Consider the following 19,758-nt stretch of genomic DNA (forward strand, 5'->3'; position numbering starts at 1 on the left):
TGACAGTAAGAGCTGTTCGACAGTGGAATTTGCTGCCAAGGAGTGTGGTGGAGTCTACTTCTTTGGAGGTCTTTGAGCAGAGGCTTGGCAACCATATGTCAGGAGTGCACTGATGGTGTTTCCTGCTTGGCAGGGGGTTGGACTCGATGGCCCTTGTGGTCTCTTCCAACTCTATGATTCTATGATTCTGACTTCCGGGTTAGCGCTATCGTCTAATGGCGGATTCCCTCCGAGCTCCGGAGGGAATCGGCTCAATAGGAGATGGGTCCTGCCGCCGTGGCGACGCGGGGACCGTCAGAAACCACAGGCGCTGAAGCCTGTGGACCTGGTGACTTGGCAGGCACCATTTGCGCCCTCCCTGACCCGAGAAGGAGCCTTTTTTTTAAGGAGCCTTTTTTAACCATATGTCAGGCGTGCTCTGATGGTGTTTCCTGCTTGGCAGGGGGTTGGACTCGATGGCCCTTGTGGTCTCTTCCAACTGTATGATTCTATGATTCTAGGAGATCATTTACTCTATCCATTCGAGATTCAAAGATCAACTGTAGATACTCTTGGACCCTTGCACACTATGTCTGAATGGACCAAAAGACATAAATGCTCTACTATGCCTGTAATTAGGTGGCTCTTATATAATGGTTTTACAAGCCTTTAAATTTCATAGATGTAGATACTCACGATGGGGAGGCTCCAAATTGCACAGTTCCGTTCTGCAGCAGATGACCTTTGTCCAGAGAAATTTACCCTCAGCTGCAGTGACGCTATAATCACCTGAGTGACAAAATTTGGGGTCCTCACATTGACGGTAAGTTTCCTCTTGATACCATTGAACTGAAAGGAGGAAAAGTAAATAAACCCCAAATCTCCAAAAATTCTAGTTAATTCACTCCAAATGTATTTATTTTTACTCTTCAGTGAGAAATTACGTAATTCACAGTTCTTGAACCAAAGGATGAACGCAAACACCATTATCCTTCAAAATCCCTATATAGAAGATCCCACTGCTTACCACCAATTAATTAAGTAGAGGATTCACCCCCCCCAATTGCCTCCAATTAAATATAGCAGACACACCTCATGGTACGCTAATTAAATGAATGTCTACAATTTACCACAGGCTACCTTGGAAGGGGGTGGTCTTGTATAAGGGAAAATTTAGTGATTTAGAGCCTTGGGTAGAAGTTGAACAATCAAGAAAAGTTTTATTTACAAAAAGAATTTGTGAAACAAGGTTGGATCAGGAGATGCATTCTTTCAGGTAGAAGGTAACTTATTACTTAAACTAAATATAAGGATGTCACAGGCCTAAAGACAGTATTATAGGCACAGCTCTTCTTAAACTTCAGTTGCTAAAAATCAGTTGGTTCACTTAAGGTAGATGTTCAGGTTTCTAGTGAAGGTAGTATAATGCTTAATAGTTCCTCTCGTTCCTTTACTTAGATATAACAGGTGTTACAGTTCCTCTTGCCATAGATAGACTCCGTGTGGATGTTCAACTCAAATCAGAACCAGTTCTCCCTCTATCATATAATATTGTATCCTAATCACTATCTCCCATCTCAAATCTAGCCCTATCTCTCAACCTGAACCTTATCTAACATCTCAAATCAAGCCCATTCTAACTATCTCCCCCAGAAACAGGGCTGCCATATTTCAAACAGTGAAAATCCAGACAGAAAAGTTGTTGAGCAGTTTTTGGCAAGATCACAAAAAAAAATTGATGGTTCTGAGCTATTTTAAGGGGAAATTGGCAAAATCAGCACTTCCGACATGGGCTGCCATACGTCCAGATTTACCCAGACATTTAGCCAATTTCCGCCCAGACGCAGCTGATGAATGTGTTATTCCATATATGTCCAGGAAGTCCTGGACAAATGGCAACCCTACCAGAAACTGCTCCTTTTATTCTCCCTCCCAAAGTGCTGCTCCACCTCCCTCTGGTTAACTGGTTAACAAAACCAGTCAGAGAGAGGCTCCAGGACTCTGGTGAAATTTCTGAGGGACTGCATCACCAGGCTCTGCTGTCTATCAAACCATAATTTTCTGATTTTTGCTAATCAGTTCTCCAGCAAAACAGTACACAGTACATTCAAAGATGCAAATATTAAGGAAACATGCGTGTAAACAGCAGGTGGTATTCAATGCTAATCCAACTCATTTTGGTTCGTGAGCAAGGCTATTTTAGGGCCATTCATTTCAGTTACAGTGGTACCTCGGGTTACAGACGCTTCAGGTTACAGACTCCGCTAACCCCAAAATAATACCTTGGATTAAGAACTTTGCTTCAGGATGAGAACAGAAATCTAGTGGTGGTGGCATGGCAGCAGCGGGAGGCCCCATTAGCTAAAGTTGTACCTCAGGTTAAGAACAGTTTCAGGTTAAGAACGGACATCCAGAACGAATTAAGTTCTTAACCTGAGGTACCACTGTATTTACTCAAAACAGTACTTAGCTGAATGCAACTCAGCTATATTAGTTAAAAGAACTGACACACGTATATTGTATTAAGGGGAAATGGTTTACAATCACATTTTTATTAGTCACAACTGCACAGAAATGTTTTATTAGGAGAAAATTGCTCTCAAATGTTGACACATTTTCATGAGTTATTTATTTACTTACTGTGCAAAGCACTATATAAGTTTGGGGAAAATGAGAAAGTAAAAGAAACAAAAATTGACACATTCACCCATTTCCAGTAGAGACTGGAATAAATTTGTCTGTCTGGAAGATACTAGTTGAAAGATGTAGCAGATGAAAAGGGCATCTGATTTCTCAGATGGGGTGAATTTGCACCATTCTGATGATGGAGGAATCATTTGTCTAGGGTGTTATACAGACAGGTTTCCCTCACTTATTGCACAGTTGTCCCAGCCTGCACTTGTTGATCATTGTTGCTGAAGACCCACAAATTGTAGTGGGTCTATAAATTTCTGCTTTTATACCACAGTCTTGTATCTCAGGTTATTATTCCAGGGCATGCAGGCAATGAGAGAAATGGAAGCTGAAACCTAGAGATGCTCAATGTTCAAGGGGCCTTTGTGAAGCCAAGAGGCCATATAGCCCTTCCTTGTGTTCTAAAATTACTGGATACTCAGGATAAAAGGAAGATGTATCTGCTTTTGAGACAACAATCCTATTAATCCCTCCAAAATGCACAGTGTATGAAGATGCATGTCTTAGTATCATTGCACTTTGATTTTACTATCCCCCTGCAACAAACTGAAGGGGCCCAGGGTCTCTGAGACTGATGACATCACAACACACATCTTCTTTCATAGGATGTTGATGTAAGAGACTGACTAGACAAGGAGGAATGGTGGGAGGCTACAGCCAGGGACCCCCCCAAAAAACATCAGAGGGGGAAGCCTCTGAGCCAGGAGAATGATGGTGCTATTCAAAAGACAGATCAGAGGTAGAAGGTGGGGGGGGGGCGGGCAGGCAGACAGTTTGGAGGCAAAGCAAGTAACAGAGTGAGGCAACTGAGAAGGAAGAAGCTGGCACTTTGACAGACACCCAGCAGGCTGACAGTTCCATGGTTTTCCTCTCCCCTCCTCCCCTGTCTCCAAGAACGAGAAGGGTTTTCCATGTAGCAGAACAAAAGGCACAGAGAGCCCCGCCTTAAAGGAGACTGTTGGGAAGACAGCCAGCTGGGGAGGTGCTTTAGGATGAAGTAGAAGGCTCATATCCTCAGCTCTGGCAAATGCTTCATTGGGCTAGACCTGCCAGTGGAATGCTCTGTTTATGTTTTGTGTCTTTGAATAAAGAATCAGTTTTGCTACTCAACTCCATGCCTGGTGTCTCTATGCCTGCTGTCAGGGACTGGGTAGATGACAAGGAGTGGTGAAAACTGTCTGATGAAGAGCTCTCCGGGGAATGTACAGAGGAAGAGGATTTGGAGCCCGGATTTGGTGCTGCATAACTGGACACACCCCAGAGGAGGTAAAGATTGGGAGCTTGAAGGACAAGGAAAATGGAGGGGGGAAGCAGGTGCCCCCACAGGAAACAAAGAGAGGAGTCAGACTTAGCAGCTTTACCACAGAGCCCCCCCCCCCTAATAGTATTTCTGTTGACGGCCTGCAAACTCCCAGAACATGGGATTTGATACACATAACAGTGCAGAGAACCAGGCAAAGATAGAGAGGGTCTCTTGGGACTCACTGTAGATGGAGGGAGGGTCCTGACAAAGAGGGAATGGAGAGAAGTGGGAGGTGCAAGACAGTCTCAGCAACTGCTTGGTATAGTGTGTATTTTGGTGTCTCTGTGTGTTTTCTGTTCTGATTCTTTAATAAAAGACTAACTGCAAGGTATCTGGTGCTGCCTTGTCTCTCTCTGAGCTGCGGATGAACTGTGCTATGTGTCAGTTCCCTTGATACTTGGAATAATGCAGGAAGGAGAAGTAGGGTTCTAGGACAACCATCTGTTTTCTTTGTACAATCTAATCTGGACCATCTGGTGCAGCAGCAAGAAGAGAAAAAAGCTACAGCTGCCACAAATGATGTCTGCATTGAATTTGTAATAATTTAATTAACTTACTGCCTCACCTTATGATGGAAGTCTAACCAAAATCAAACCAGACTTTATGGCTTCTGGTATAGTGCAGATCGCTGGTTAATGCATGGATGGCTAAACTGTGGCCCTCTAGAATTTACTGAACTATAGCTTCCACCATCTCCATCCATTGGCCATGCTGGCTGAGGTGGATGTGGGTGGTGGTCCAGCACCTTCTAGAGGACCATAGCTTAGCCAGCCCTGGTCTGATGCATGCCAGGATCTCTATGCTGAAACCGAAATGTGATGGAAAGAGACAACCAATGTTGGAGTAAATTCATGAGACAGAGGATAATAATAATAATAATAATAATTTATTATTTATACCCCGCCCATCTGGCTGGGCCTCCCCAGCCACTCTGGGCGGCTTCCAAAAGAATATTAAAATACTATGATACATCAAACATTAAAAGCATCCCTAAACAGGGCTGCCTTCAGATGTCTTCTAAAAGTCTGGTAGTTGTTGTTCTCTTTGACATCTGGTGGGAGGGCATTCCACAGGGAGGGCGCCACTACCGAGAAGGCCCTCTGCCTGGTTCCCTGTAACTTGACTTCTCGCAGTGAGGGAACCGCCAGAAGGCCCTCGGTGCTGGACCTCAGTGTCCGGGTAGAATGATGGGGGTGGAGACGCTCCTTCAGGTATACTGGACCGAGGCCGTTTAGGGCTTTAAAGGTCAGCACCAACACTTTGAATTGTGCTCGGAAACGTACTGGGAGCCAATGTAGGTCTTTCAAGACCGGTGTTATATGGTCTCGGCGGCCGCTCCCTGTCACCAGTCTGGCTGCTGCGTTCTGGATTAGTTGTAGTTTCCGGGTCACCTTCAAAGGTAGCCCCACGTAGAGTGCATTGCAGTAGTCCAAGCGGGAGATAACCAGAGCATGCACCACTCTGGCGAGGCAGTCCACAGGCAGATAGGGTCTCAGCCTGCGTACCAGATGGAGCTGGTACACAGCTGCCCTGGACACGGATTTAACTTGTGCCTCCATGGACAGCTGTGAGTCCAAAATGACTCCCAGGCTGCACACCTGGTCCTTCAGGGGCACAGGTACCCCATTCAGGACCAGGGAGTCCTCCACACCTGCCCGCCTCCTGTCCCCCAGAAACAGTACTTCTGTCTTGTCAGGATTCAATCTCAATCTGTTAGCCGCCATCCATCCTCCAACCGCCTCCAGACACTCACACAGGACTGTCACCGCCTTCACTGGTTCTGATTTGAAAGAGAGGTAGAGCTGGGTATCATCCGCATACTGATGAACACCCAGCCCAAACCCCCTGATGATCTCTCCCAGCGGCTGCATGTAGATGTTGAAAAGCATGGGGGAGAGGACAGAACCCTGAGGCACCCCACAAGTGAGAGCCCAGGGGTCTGAACACTCATCCCCCACCACCACTTTCTGAACACGGCCCAGGAGGAAGGAGCGGAACCACTGTATGACAGTGCCCCCAGCTCCCAGCCCCTCAAGACGGTCCAGGAGGATGTTATGGTCGATGGTATCAAACGCCGCTGAGAGATCCAGCAGAACCAGGAAACAGCTCTCACCTTTGTCCCTGGCCCGCCGGAGATCATCAACCAGTGCGACCAAGGCAGTTTCAGTCCCATGATGAGGCCTGAATCCCGACTGGAAGGGATCCAAATGGTCCGCTTCTTCCAGGCGTGCCTGGAGTTGTTCAGCAACCACTCGCTCAATCACCTTGCCCAAGAATGGAAGATTTGAGACTGGGCGATAGTTGGCCATCGTGGCCGCATCTAAAGATGGTTTTTTAAGAAGCGGTTTGATAACCGCCTCTTTCAGTGGGTCTGGGAAGGCTCCCTCACGGAGGGAAGCATTCACCACCTCACGAAGCCCATCACCCAGTCCTTCCCGGCTAGCTTTTATAAGCCAGGATGGGCAAGGATCAAGGAGACAGGTGGTTGGTTTCACTCGTCCAAGCAGCCTGTCCACATCCTCGGTGGTAACAGATTGGAATTGATCCCATGCAATTTGACTAGACAGGACTCTAGCACTCTCCCGCCCCGGCCCTGCTCCCACGGTGGCGTCTACCTCTTCCCGAATCTGAGCGACTTTATCTGCAAAAAACTTTGCAAAATCATTGCAGGAGATCATGTGGCCCGTACTGGGCCCCGATGTAGCAGGTGGTTCCGCTAAATTGCGGACCACCTGAAAAAGTCTCCTGCTGCTGTTTTCTGCAGATGCAATAGAGGCGGTGAAGAAAGTTTTCTTCGCCGTCGCTACCGCCACTTGGTAGGCTCGACATTGAGCTCTAACCTGTGTCCGGTCAGCTTCAGAATGAGTTATCCGCCACCGGCGCTCTAGCCGTCTCAACGATTGTTTCATTGCCCTCAGATCCGTGGAAAACCACGGGGCTCTCCGGGCTCCATGCAATCGGAGAGGGCGCTTCGGAGCCAAACAGTCAATAGCCCTGGTTAACTCCACATTCCAGCGGGCCACCAGGGAATCAACTGAAAGGCCATCAACATGGGATAAAGCATCCCCTACCACTCTCTGGAAACCATTTGGATCCATTAAGTGGCGGGGGCGGACCATCCGAATCGGTCCCACCTCCCTGCAGAGGGGAAGGGTCGCGGAGAAGTCCAGTTGCACCAGGAAGTGATCTGACCATGGCACTTCTTTTGTTTCACTTTTAGTTAGTGTCAGATCACCAACATCCGTAGAGGTAAACACCAGGTCCAAGGCATGTCCGCGGCTATGGGTTGGGCCAAACTTATTCAGGGACAGCCCCATGGAGGCCATGCTTTCCACGAAGTCCCGAGCGGCCCCTTGTAAGGTCGTGTCGGCATGGATATTAAAATCCCCTAGGACAACCAAACTAGGCGTCTCCAGGAGAACATCCGCCACGACCTGAAGCAGCTCGGGCAGGGAATCCTTGGTGCAGCGGGGAGGTCGGTACACCAAAAGGAATCCTGTACTGCCCCTATTGCCCAACTTCCAGAACATGCACTCAGAAAACTGGGTCTTCCCAATAGGACGCCTGGTGCAAACTAATGACTTCCTAAAAATCACTGCAACCCCCCCTCCCCGCCCACAAGGCCTGGGTTGCTGTGCGTAAGAGAAACCTGGTGGACAAGCAGCGGCAAGAACAGGCCCATCTGCTTCATTCAACCAAGTCTCTGTTACACATGCCAGGTCAAATCCTCCATCCATGATCAGGTCATGGATGGCAGTGGTCTTATGAATCATTGACCTGGCATTGCACAGCAGCACCTTCAGGTCATGTGGGTATCCCTTGCTGATTCTAGTATCCATCTGGTCAGGACCAGACCTGGAGGCAGGGATAGTCCTCAGACAACGACTAAACCTGCCTTCTCTGTAATGACATGGTCTGGTCTTAGCGTAACTCCTCCTCCTACCCGAGATCACTGAGATCGGTTGTCCCAACGCATCCCCCCCTGTGGAACATGCCGCAGCCATTTTGTTGGCTGGGACCCACTCCCCGGCAGCCCTGACCCCTCCCCTTAAAAACAAAGTAAGGCATTAAAACAATGAAAACAAAACAAAAAAGAAACCCCAAAAAACAATACAAATAAAAAACTGTAAAAATTACAATCCATCAAAATCAAACAAATTCCCAACTAAACATCCATCCCAGCCCCACCCCACCCCTGCATATGTGGCTGCTATGTGTCGGGCTAGGACATGAGGTGCCAGGGTTCAAATCTCCACTCAGTCATTAAGCTCACTGGGTGACGTTCAACACTCACTGCCTCTCAGCCTAACCTACCTCACAAGGTTAAATGCATGGGGGAAGTGTTAAGTATAGTGGTTTAATTCACACAGAAATGAAAAAATCTGTATGTATGAAAATGGAAAATGACTAAACATGTATTGGTAACACTAAGCATTTCTAAAGGACTCTGAGCTCCTTGCAGAGTTAATGATTAACTAACTGATTATTGTTCTCTGTTAGCTAACATGTCAGCGTTGTAAACCTGAGGTCATGAGAGAGGTACTGGGTTGAAATCCCCATTTCAAAAAGAGTTGCCTTTGAGTCTTTGCCTCTGTGGTGTGAAGATGCAAATAGAGTCATCTCTCTAAAAGCTACAGACAAAACAATGTATGTAAATGACTCTCCTGAAGGGAGAACAAACAGCCTTTAGACAGAAAAGCAGGCTGGAGAGAGAGAAAGCGACCTTTGCTTATAGGTCAGTTTGGATTATTTCATATTTTATAAGAAGCTGAGCCTGTGCTGGACAGCACAATATATTATATGGATATTTTTGATGTTTTAATTCTGTTTTGAAGAAAGTTCTGCCAGTAAAAGTTTAAACAATATTTCATAAACAACATTTCATTTTCAAAGGAGTCAGTTCTTATGATTCCAATCACTTCAAACTGTGCAATATTTGATATCTGTAACAGGAAGAACCATGTACACCACCTTGTACTTTTTGGAGAAAAGGTGGGATATAAATGCAATAAATAAATAATAAATAATACTAATTTACACATGAAAGTCATTCCTTGGGGTGACCAAGAGTAAGTGAGAAGATTTCACTTACGTATATTGCTCTGCAGAACACCAGAGGAGCAGATTCCATAAGACCTACAGACACGATGTGGATATTTAAAGATGTCACAAGCGGCATGGCCATGTGGCAAACGACAATTGGAACATGTCAGAGATGTCACTGCATAAAGGAGACAGAGGTTGCTGCAGGAGATTTCTTGACATGGTAATGGAGTTAGTGGTACATTGGGTTGAGATGAGACAGTCTGGCTATATAAAACACATAAACCCTGTATGCAAATATAAAATATATTTCAGATTTATTCTTTGAAATAGTGAAGTCAAATGCATGTTAATCATCCAACTCCTGTTTTCCTAACTAGTCAAAGTACTATAATGTGGGAAAAGATGTCCTTCTTCCTAAGGAGGTGGCATGCAAGAGGGTAGATGCGCGTTAAACTGGAAGGCTATAACTTTTTTTATTAATGATTGGGTGTCATATTTATCCAAGGCAATTTCCCCTTCTCCAGTAATTAGGAAAAGAGAGATCTCTCTCTTGATGAGTGCCCATGATTTTATGTTTTGAACATACATAGATAAAATTAATAAATTAAATAATATATTAAATAATAAACAAAAAGTGAATAAATTTAGAGCACCTCTTTTTTTTCTTAATGAGTCCTGAAAAAACTCTTGGAGGAGTACAGTACATATTGTAAATAAGAAAGCCTAGACCAAGAACACAATACACAGAACACTCTCTTGAAAGTGTCAATGAAAGTTAAACACAGAAAATCATAGGGGTACTCAAATTCTCTATGGCATTGAAATCTGAGTCAAACTCCATTAAAGTTTTTGAAACTGTGTAGAATAAAAAAAAGAAGCTATACTCTCTACCATCAAGAATATCAGCAGTTTTTATCCAGGTGGAGCGGAATGTGCAAAATTAAAGTATATATTTTTAAAATTGCTACTATTCCAATGTAGCATTTCCATGCCTTGTGCTATATGGAATTGAATATCAGTATGTTTTAAACTACCTCTAGTTTCTCTGAGCTCTGCATTGCCCTTGAATAAGTGTCAAGAAAAGGGGATGCAACTAATTAGAAACACCAAAGTTTTCCCTTGGTATCCACTCCTAAGAATAGAGTATTCTAGCGCAAGTTATCTGATCAAATGCTTGCCACTTTCCTTAACAAATGCCGCTATTGAACTGCCAATTTCCAAGGGATGCCCAACACAGCCTTCAGTGACTGCTACAACAGACACACCTTGTATTTGTGATCAGCCTCAGGTAGAAGACATCACTCATTATCTCTTAGCCTGCTCCTTATATAGAGACCCAAGAGACTGCTTTCTGAAACCTTTATTGGCACAAGCATGTAGGTATATCAAAGCAGAAATGGTTTGGTCTATTTTGTGAACCACAGAGAGTGCCATTCTATGCATTGAAGGGGATTCCTTCCAACTTTAAAATTCTACGATTCCCCCCCCCCCCATTATTCTCATCTCCTGTCCCCATTCTCATTCCCTCACAAGGAGCAAGGCTTTTCAGTGTCTTCTAAAAAGGATAAAAAGAATGCATTTTACTGGTTCCTACTTACCTGGAGAAAGCAGGGTGAAGAGGAGGCAGGTGCTCAGATGTTCTTTCATCATTTTAGAAAAATAAGGAGACTCAAGAACATGGATGGACTAGTCAAGAGGACTGATGGAGTCAGAGGCTTACTTAGAAATATTTATAGGCCAAGGATTCATACTACAGTCAAAGTGTGGGAAAAATGGTTCAGTGAAGTCTGGCAATGGGACCTGTGTATTTGTCAAGAGAACAAAGAGAGACATGTTGAAATTCAAAACTCAGTGTTGAAATTAATTGAATGATTCATCTTTGAATGATTCATCTTTGATTTAATTAGCTGAATTATTCATCTTTGATTTCATTAGCTGTTTCAAGGCAGTTGACAGAATTATTTTTCTATAAAATTACGTTACAGTTAAAATGGTAACGACACCAAAAAGAAAGAAAGAAAGAAAGAAAGAAAGAAAGAAAGAAAGAAAGAAGAATCTGGGAACAAAAATGACAAGTGCAAAGCCTATATGGCAATCTCTCTCTCCTAGTCAAGTGCACCTGGCAATGTGCAAAGAGCAACTGAGGAAGACATTTTTGGTTCCACTGCAGATTAACCCAAGAGTCATTAGTGCAGCCAAGCTGTGGGATGAGCCAATGGCAGTGAAGCAGTCAGCTGGGGTTTAGGGATGTAAGGTTGAGGTAAAAAGTAAGCCTGTGTAAGTGGAAGTAAAAGACCATGATATTCCATGTGTGATATGTTGTGATATCATTTATTACTGCCTACCAAGGAATTATTATTATTATTTTGGAAAGTCATATAATCTTCCATCATGTACTGTTATTTTAAAGCCAATTTTAAAATCCATTAATAGTGTAGCCTCTGCTTTGAGAAACGGAGTCAGGGGGTTGCGGCAGACACAATGCTTCTGCACCCTGTGCCTTTGCCTACCCTCGCATTCCATGAGGAAGTGAGTGCCAGACCTCAGGGCAAACCAAGGATGAAAGACCATTCCTCTCAAGCCCAGAGAGGAATTCAGAGAATGGTTTAACCCCCAACATTCTCATTATCTTTATCTGCTTCTCCCTGCAATGTTGAGGGAGGCATCCATTCCTGCTGCAGAGCAAAAATGGAAGCCATCCTTGGACATATCTAGGTAGGCTGCTGTGGATGCAGACCCAATCCAAAAAGAATTGATCCCAATGTCCCTTAGACAGACTCTCTCTATGATAAACTAGCATCACAAAAATGTATCATAAATTCTTGGCCTTGCAGCACCACCCAGCACGAAAAATTTAAACCACTAACTCCTGCAACTCTCATTAAGTAACCTTGAACACTGTTTGACTGAATCCAACTCTATACTTAGCAAAGTTCATGCTGCATAAGGCCCCTCTGTCTTTTCCCTTCCCAGAGGAACCATCAGTTCCTCTGCCATATCACTAAATTCCTGTGTCAGGTGAGAACACCAGCCTGCCTCAGCAGGGCATATAAAGAGGATGTCATCCAGATAGTAGACCACATCTGCCAAACCTGTCCACTTCTTGACAGTTCAATTAAAAAACAACTGAAGCATTCAAAAGTACGTTTTGGAGCACAATTCAAAGTGTTCGTGCTGACCTTTAAAGCCCCCATCATTCAGCAAGGCTTGGGGCGGCAGCCTGCAGCCCAAAGCAGGGGGACAGCTGCGGAGCCCGCCCCCTGTTTGGGCAGATGTCTGCAAGCCTTGCGGGCCCAGTGGTGTGTCCCGCCGGGCGAGCAAGGCTTGGGGTGGCAGCCTGCAGCCCGAAGCACGGGGCGAGCTGCGGAGCCCGCCCCCTGCTTCGGGCAGATGTTGGCAAGCCTCACACGCCCTGCAGGAGGTCCCGCCGGGCGCGCAAGGCTTGGGGCGGCAGCCTGTTCTGGGGGCTGGGGTCGGGGGAAGCTCAGGATTCCCCCGCACCAGCCCCCGCGCCTGGGGAAAAAAAATAAAAATCCCCCCAAAAAACTAGGTGCGTCCTATGGGGTGCTACGTCCTATGGGGCGAAAAATACGTTATTAGCTTTAAGAAACAGAGAAACACAAAACATTGTCTTTTTTTTTTTTAAGATAATTTTTATTAATTTCCAAAACAGAAAACAGAAAACAAGAAATGAAAAGAAAAACACAGAGAAATAAATAAAATGTGACTTCCCCATACCTCCCCTTCACTGCATCCTTGTTTTGCAATTTTTTAGCAACCCTTCAGTCAATTTTTTCATTTAACTTTTTTGGGTTTTCTCAACTTAAACGATTACAGCTGTAATTCTCTGTTTCTTACCCCTTGACATCTTAACAGTCCGAAATTTTACAACAGTTCTTAAGATATACTTTAAATTTTTTCCAATCCTCCTCCACTGCCTCCTTCCTCTGGTCTCGGATTCTGCCGGTCATCTCTGCCAGTCCCATAAATTCGGTCACCTTCATCTGCCATTCTTCCAGAGTGGGTAGTTCTTGCATCTTCCAATACTTTGCCAAAAGAATTCTTGCTGCTGTAGTTGCATACATAAAGAATATTCTATCCTTCTTTGGTACCAATTGGCCGACCATGCCCAGGAGGAAAGCCTCCGGTTTCTTTACAAATGTCAACTTAAGGATTTTCTTAATTTCATTATAGATCATTTCCCAGTAGGCCTTGATCTTTGGGCAGGTCCACCAAAGGTGATAGAAGGTTCCTTCAGACTCATTACATTTCCAACAATTGTTATTGGGCAGATGGTAGATCTTTGCAAGCTTGACTGGGGTCATGTACCACCTATAGATCATTTTCATTATGTTTTCTTTCAAGGCACTACATGCCGTAAATTTAATACCGGTGGTCCATAACTGTTCCCAGTCAGCAAACATAATATCATGACTGTGATGGGATAATGAGCTGCTTGTGCGTAAAAGCTTGATCCCTCTGGTGTTTGGCTGGTCAACCAAACCGAGTCAACTAACGGAGCCCCCAAAGCATGACTCCGTCAGTCGCTGGTAGAATCTGACAGTGGGCGTCTACGGAACTTACGCCAGCATAAAAGCTGTTTGACGGACATGCGCCTCCGGGACTCTCTGCGTGACAGTTTCCGGCGAAGGGTGGGAGTTCCTAAGGGGGGTCTTGTTACCTCTTCACTATTCTCACTGGAAGTATCCCAGAGCCTCCCCTCCGACTCCCCTTCCTCCGGAGCTCCTGCTCTCCCCCTACTGGTTCCTTCTTCTGCTGCAGAATCTCTCCTATTCTCCTGGAGCCTTTCCACCACCTGTTCCTCCGATGGCAGTTCCCTGACATCCACCTCCCCCCCAGGGCCCCCTTCACCCCCCGCCTCCTCTCCCACTGGCGGTGAGGGCGGAAAGCCCCTGAAGGAACTCTCCTCGTCGTCCGAGGATTCAAACACTTCTAGCCACGGGGTACCGTCTCTCTCCCCGTCTTCCTCTTCTTCGTCGGAGTCGGCTTCCTCACCCACCCCTGACTCTGGGAACCCTTCAAACTCCCCTTCCTCATCGGTGGTCCCAAAGTGTTCCCTTCTAAATCGTGCCACGGGTTGCGTTTTTTTTGGGAAACGCTGATGAAATGTTTCTATTAAAACCTCGTCGTTGACTACCTCTGCTGGTACCCAAGTGTTTTCCGACTCTACTTCCCCCTCCCATTCTACCAGATATTCCACCTGATTCCCCTTCCACCTGGAATCAATGATTCCTGCCACGTTCATGTCGCTTTCTCTCTCTTCGATCACGGGCGTTTGGGTGACCTCTCTCTCACGCTCCCCCCACTCACGTCCCTCTCGGTACGGCGACAGTAATGACCTGTGAAATACTGGGTGCAATTTCATGTGACTGGGCAGTCTGAGTTTGAATGCTACTGGGTTGACCTGCTGTATGACCTCAAAGGGTCCCAATCTTTTGGGTCTCAACTTTTTACTCCCTCCCTTGAACGGTAGTCCTTGGGTGGATAGCCACACCCGGTTTCCCACCCTTATAGTTTCACCTTCCCTCCTATTTCTGTCTGCTTGCTTCTTATATTCTTCCTTGGCTTTCTCTAAGTTAAGTTGAAGCTGACGGTGGATCGCTTCCATCTCTTCAACAAAAAGTTCCGCCGCCGGCACACTCCACCTCTCCCCTCCTTCTCCTGGAAATGCCCGGGGATGACACCCATAATTTGCCAGAAAGGGACTCATCCCTGTGGACACGTTCTCCGCATTGTTGTAGGCAAATTCTGCCAGAGGTAACTTATCTACCCAATCATTTTCTCTGTCTTCTACATAACACCTCAGGTATTGTTGTAAAATCCCGTTTGCCCTTTCCGCTTGCCCATTTGTTTCTGGGTGCCGGGCAGTTGAAAAATTGAGTTCCACGTGCAGTAAGCTCATAAGTTTCCTCCAGAACCTGGAAGTAAACTGTTTCCCTCTGTCGCTGACCACCCTCAAGGGGGCGCCATGCAACCTGAAAATATGCTCTACAAACAACTTGGCGGTTTCCTCCGCTGTGACTGCATGTGAACAGGCTATAAAATGACACATATTAGTTAATAGATCTACCACCACCATGACAGCTGTTTTGCCTTTGGATTTTGGCAGATCCGTCATAAAATCTATGGATACTGCCTCCCATGGCCTTTCTGGTGTGGGTAAGGGTTGTAATAGCGCCGCTGGCGCCACCCTCTCCCCTTTCGCTTGCTGGCACCTGTCGCAACCCCTGACATATTCGTCCTCCCTCACCTTGGGCCACCAAAACTCCCTGGTAACCAACCACATGGTTTTGTGCTGTCCAAAATGCCCCGCTGTGGGGCTGTCATGTAACTGCTTGAGTACTCTGCCCCTCAGTTCCCCATCGGGCATGTACAGTGCCCCTTTGTAATACAACGCCCCGTTCTTTTCTTCAAACCCCCCTGTGTTCTCCTCTGTCCTCCTGAGTTCTCTGAGTTTCTCTTGGGCGTATTCATCATTCTCAGTACCCTCTATCAGTTCCCTCTGCCCCACCAATGCCGCCCCACACACCCAGCGGTCTTCAGGGATTACATGCCTTGCCTCAGGCGCTCCCTCCCCCTCTAAGTACTCAGGTTTCCTGGAAAGAGCGTCCGCCCTCACGTTCTCGGAGCCTGGCACGTAACTAATCTCAAAGTGGAATTTGGAGAACTCCTGGGCCCATCTCACTTGTCTCTGGTTCAGCACTCGGGCTGTTCTCCAGTATTCCAGATTTTTGTGGTCAGTTCGGACTTGAACCTTGTGCTGCGCCCCAATCAGCAAGTGCCGCCATCTCCGGAATGCTTCATGAATGGCGAGCAGTTCTCGGTCGTATACTGTGTAGTTCCTCTCGGATTTGTTCAACTTCCGCGAGAAGAATGCACACGGTCTCCATTCAGACGTATCTTTTCCCGGCTGGAGAAGCACGGCCCCCACCGCTCTGTCTGATGCGTCAGTCTCCACTCTCATTGGTTGTTGTAGATCTACGTGCAAAAGTTGCTCTTCCGACACAAATGCCTGCTTTAAGTGTTCGAACGCCCGCTGCGCTTCTTCCGTCCAAACAAATTTTTTCTTGCTGCTAAGACAATCCGTGATGGGCGCTGTTAAATGGGCAAAGTTTTTTATGAACTTCCTATAGAAGTTTCCGAAGCCCAAGAATCTTTGCACGTCCTTCTTGGTCTTTGGTGTTTTCCATTCCAGTACCGCTTGAACCTTGCTGGGATCCATGGCCAATCCCTTGTCAGACAACCGGTACCCCAGGAATTCCACCTCCCTGGTATGAAACTGACACTTCTCCAGTTTCACCCACAGCCGATTTTCTCGCAGTTTGCTCAGTACTTCTCTTACATCTCGCACATGCTGCTCCTCATTCTCTGAGTACACCAGGAGTCATCTAAGAATGCTACGCAGTTCTTGTAGAGCAATGGCCCCAGGACGTGATTCATGAATGATTGAAAACAGGCCGAGCCCCCCTGTAATCCGAAGGGCATAACGAGGTACTCAAAGGCCCCCAAGGGGGTGAACATAGTGGTCTTCCACTCATCCCCCTTTCTCACACGTATCAAGTTATATGCCCCTCTAAGGTCCAGCTTGGTAAAAATTTTCCCTTTTCTCACCCGTGTCAGAATGTCATCAATTCTAGGCATAGGGAAAGTCACTGGTTCTGACACTGCATTTAGGGCCCTGAAATCACATACAAGCCTGGGTTTACTCGTGTTTTTTTTGTCCACAAAGAACACTGGGCTGCCCCCCCACCGCTCGTGACTCTCTGATGAAACCTCGCTTGAGGTTCTTGTCAATAAACTCCCTTAACTCCTGCATCTCACTGTCTGACATTGCATACAGCTTGCCCACTGGCAATTGTGCTCCTGGGAGTAAGGTAATTTGACAGTCAAAGGGTCTGTGCGGGGACAGTTTATCTGCTTCCTTTTCGCTAAAGACGTCCATCAAGTCAGCGTATTGTGGTGGCACCTCCCCCTTGTCCATCACTTCCATCCCTGCTAGAGTGGCCCTGGCCCCTGCCTGAGCCTCTCCCTCCTTGCAGTGTTCTAGGCAATGTGCTGATCCAAAGGAAACCACTCTCTGATGCCAGCCTACTAGCGGATCATGTAGTGCCAGCCAGCTCATTCCCAAAATAATAGGAGCTCCTCCCAAGGTGGCTACGTTAAACGCTATCAGTTCTGTGTGTCTTGCCACCCTCATTATCATTGGTACAGTCTGTTGGCTCACTTCTCCTCCCAACAGTTCCCTCCCATCAATCGTGGTAACCTGCAAAGGCTTACTTAATGGGATAGTCTGTATCTGGTGTTCAGCTGCAAACTCCTTACTCATGAAATTACAGGAGCTGCCTGAATCCAATAGCGCTTTTATCTTTAGTGGGTGTCCGTTTGACAGTTCCAGCAACACCTCTATCACCAGCGCTGGTCTTGGAGGTTCCGGCGTGGGCACATTCACTACTCCTTGGCCTGGCTGCTGTGCCCTGATGTTGGCAGCCAGGCGTTGGCTTTTGTTGGTTTCTGCTCTCTTCACTGTGCAGCGAAGTGCTTGTCACAAGACAGGTGTTTACATTCCACAGTCAGCGTACTGTTGGGTTTTCCCACGGGAAAGGGAGACTGGATGTGACGTACACTGGTTTCCTGTTTTTCACTGTCCTTTGCAGTTCAGTGTGTTTTTTTTTTTTCTCTCCGTGCTTTAGAGGAGAGAGGATGCTTTTCTCTGCTCCGGCAGAGGCAAGATATTTTTCTGTAACATACCAGCTTTGAAGTGTAAATAAAGCAATATAGAGTATGTGGCACGTACTCCTCATCCTTCCGCTGTGCAGGGACACTGCATATCAACAACATTTGGTTATGGGCCCAGAAGTCGGATCGGAGTGCCGGCAAAGGATCGGAATGCAGGGGGACAGATCGGAACGGAATCTGCTCTGCGCGTCAAGATGATTGATGAGGTATGTGCTACTGCTCTGGGCAGCCTGCCAGCTTCTAATTAATGGCTTTATGGCTGGACTTTGAACTTTTAAAGCCGTTTGCCGGGCAAAGTTACTATGCGGGGAAATCGAAAGTAACTTTTAAAAGTGCTCTTGGAGTAAAGCAGCTGCAGAAGTGACGCAGCATGGATTTAAGGCAGCATAGAGAAAGCACTTTAGAACTTTCCTTTTGAACTTGCCTTTGGAATAAGGTTTGAAGCAGCTGCAGATAAGCAGAGTGGCACAGGCTCACAGGCAGAGGCTGTTTTGAACTTGCCTTTGGAATGAAGCAGCACAGACGCAGCTTGTATAAAGCAGCATGATTTAAAGCAGCAGAGATGACGCAGAAGGCTAATGCCAGAGTCATGATGGCTAGCTGCAGAAGGCTGGCTGAGGCAAGTGGGGAATCTGTTACCACTGATCAGCCAAATGCTCAACTCACAGTAGCCTGTGATACTGCCATGATTCAGATTGAAGCAGACCGCCAGGGTGATAGCTGCATGGGCAAGTGGGAGACTTCACAGTCGTCATCCCATAGTGCAGTGGAACCACCAGATGGCGCCAAAGCTTTGAAGGCAGTGAAATGCTACTCGTGTGGACGTCTAGGCCATATGAAGAGGGAATGCAAATATCCCAGGGCCAAGACAGAGCAGCGCAGTGGAAGCTCATCGCGTGGAAGAGGCCAGAACAAAGGCAAAGGTCCAGTGTCCAGGACAACGCAGTCCAAGGCAATGGTCTCACGCTTCACTCCAAAGGTTGCAGAGGTCCAGAAGATGTCTAGATCTTTCTTCGTTGTTGATTCAGCGGCAACGCACCACATGTGCAACGATAAGCGACTGTTCGTGTCTTTTACACCGCAGGAAGGTGCGATTAACCAAGCGGATGACCACACAATCCCCAGTAAAGGCTACGGAACTGTTGTTCTTCACAGTTTGGACTTATCGATACAGAATGTGCTTTATGTGCCGGATGCCTAACATAATCTGCTCAGCGTTGGACAGCTGAATGAGCGGAATATTGACGTTTCCTTTAAGAACAAAAGGTGCATCATCACACAGAAAAATGATTATGTATTGTATGCTGAATATGTTGATCGTTTATATGTTTTGTATTTTGATGATGTTGTGCAGGATGACACTTGTTGCATTGCAGGTACTAACAAAAGTTTGCATGCAGAATGTATTCATGATTTTCATAGAAAATTTGGTCATTTGCATTTTGAGGCAGTATCTAAAATGCCTGCCTTGGTTGAAGGTATGACTATTAAACCCTGCAGGTACCACATGAAGTGCAAGGCATGCGCAGCAAACAAGGTAAAAATGGCTGCGAAAGGTAAGGTGTCTAGTAGGCAAGCTACAGAACCATACCAAATTGTTCATGCTGATTTGGTTGGACCACTAGCGCCCTCTTTGGGAGGAAATAGGTACTTCATGGTTCTCATTGATGCATTTTCCAGGTATATTTATGTGTACAATCTCAAGCAGAAATCAGAGGCTTTTCCTAGGTTCAAGGAATTCTGTGCTTGGTTGGAAAATGTGCATGGTAAGAAGGTAAAGACTCTTTTCAGTGATCGCGGGGGAGAATTCACTTCTCAGCAGTTTGAAGCTTTTCTGACTGAGAAAGGAATTCAACACGATTTGTCTAGTCCTCGCTCGCCATGGCAGAATGGACTTGCGGAACGAGCAAACCAGACTTTGCTTCAAGGGTTAAAAACCTTGCTGCATGATGCCAATCTTCCAGAGAGTTATTGGGCCG

The 19,758-nt window shown here is 46.3% G+C and overlaps 1 protein-coding gene across 1 annotated transcript in view; it reads right to left on the reverse strand.

Moving 5' to 3' along the window:
- The window catches only part of LOC309346057 (phospholipase A2 inhibitor gamma subunit B-like), a 50,486-nt gene that overhangs the window by 12,521 nt on the left and 18,207 nt on the right, over window positions 1–19,758 (reverse strand). Inside the window, exons 4-6 of the mRNA XM_081869720.1 lie at window positions 10,621–10,822; window positions 9,069–9,197; window positions 676–828 (exon numbers count right to left, since the gene is read on the reverse strand). Of these exons, the coding sequence (XP_081725846.1) occupies window positions 676–828; window positions 9,069–9,197; window positions 10,621–10,672 (334 nt within the window). The 5' untranslated portion in view covers window positions 10,673–10,822. The remainder of the gene's footprint in view (window positions 1–675; window positions 829–9,068; window positions 9,198–10,620; window positions 10,823–19,758) is intronic.

This window comes from Podarcis erhardii, assembly GCF_964252035.2.
Source record: "Podarcis erhardii genome assembly, chromosome: 7".
Lineage (NCBI taxonomy): Eukaryota > Metazoa > Chordata > Lepidosauria > Squamata > Lacertidae > Podarcis > Podarcis erhardii.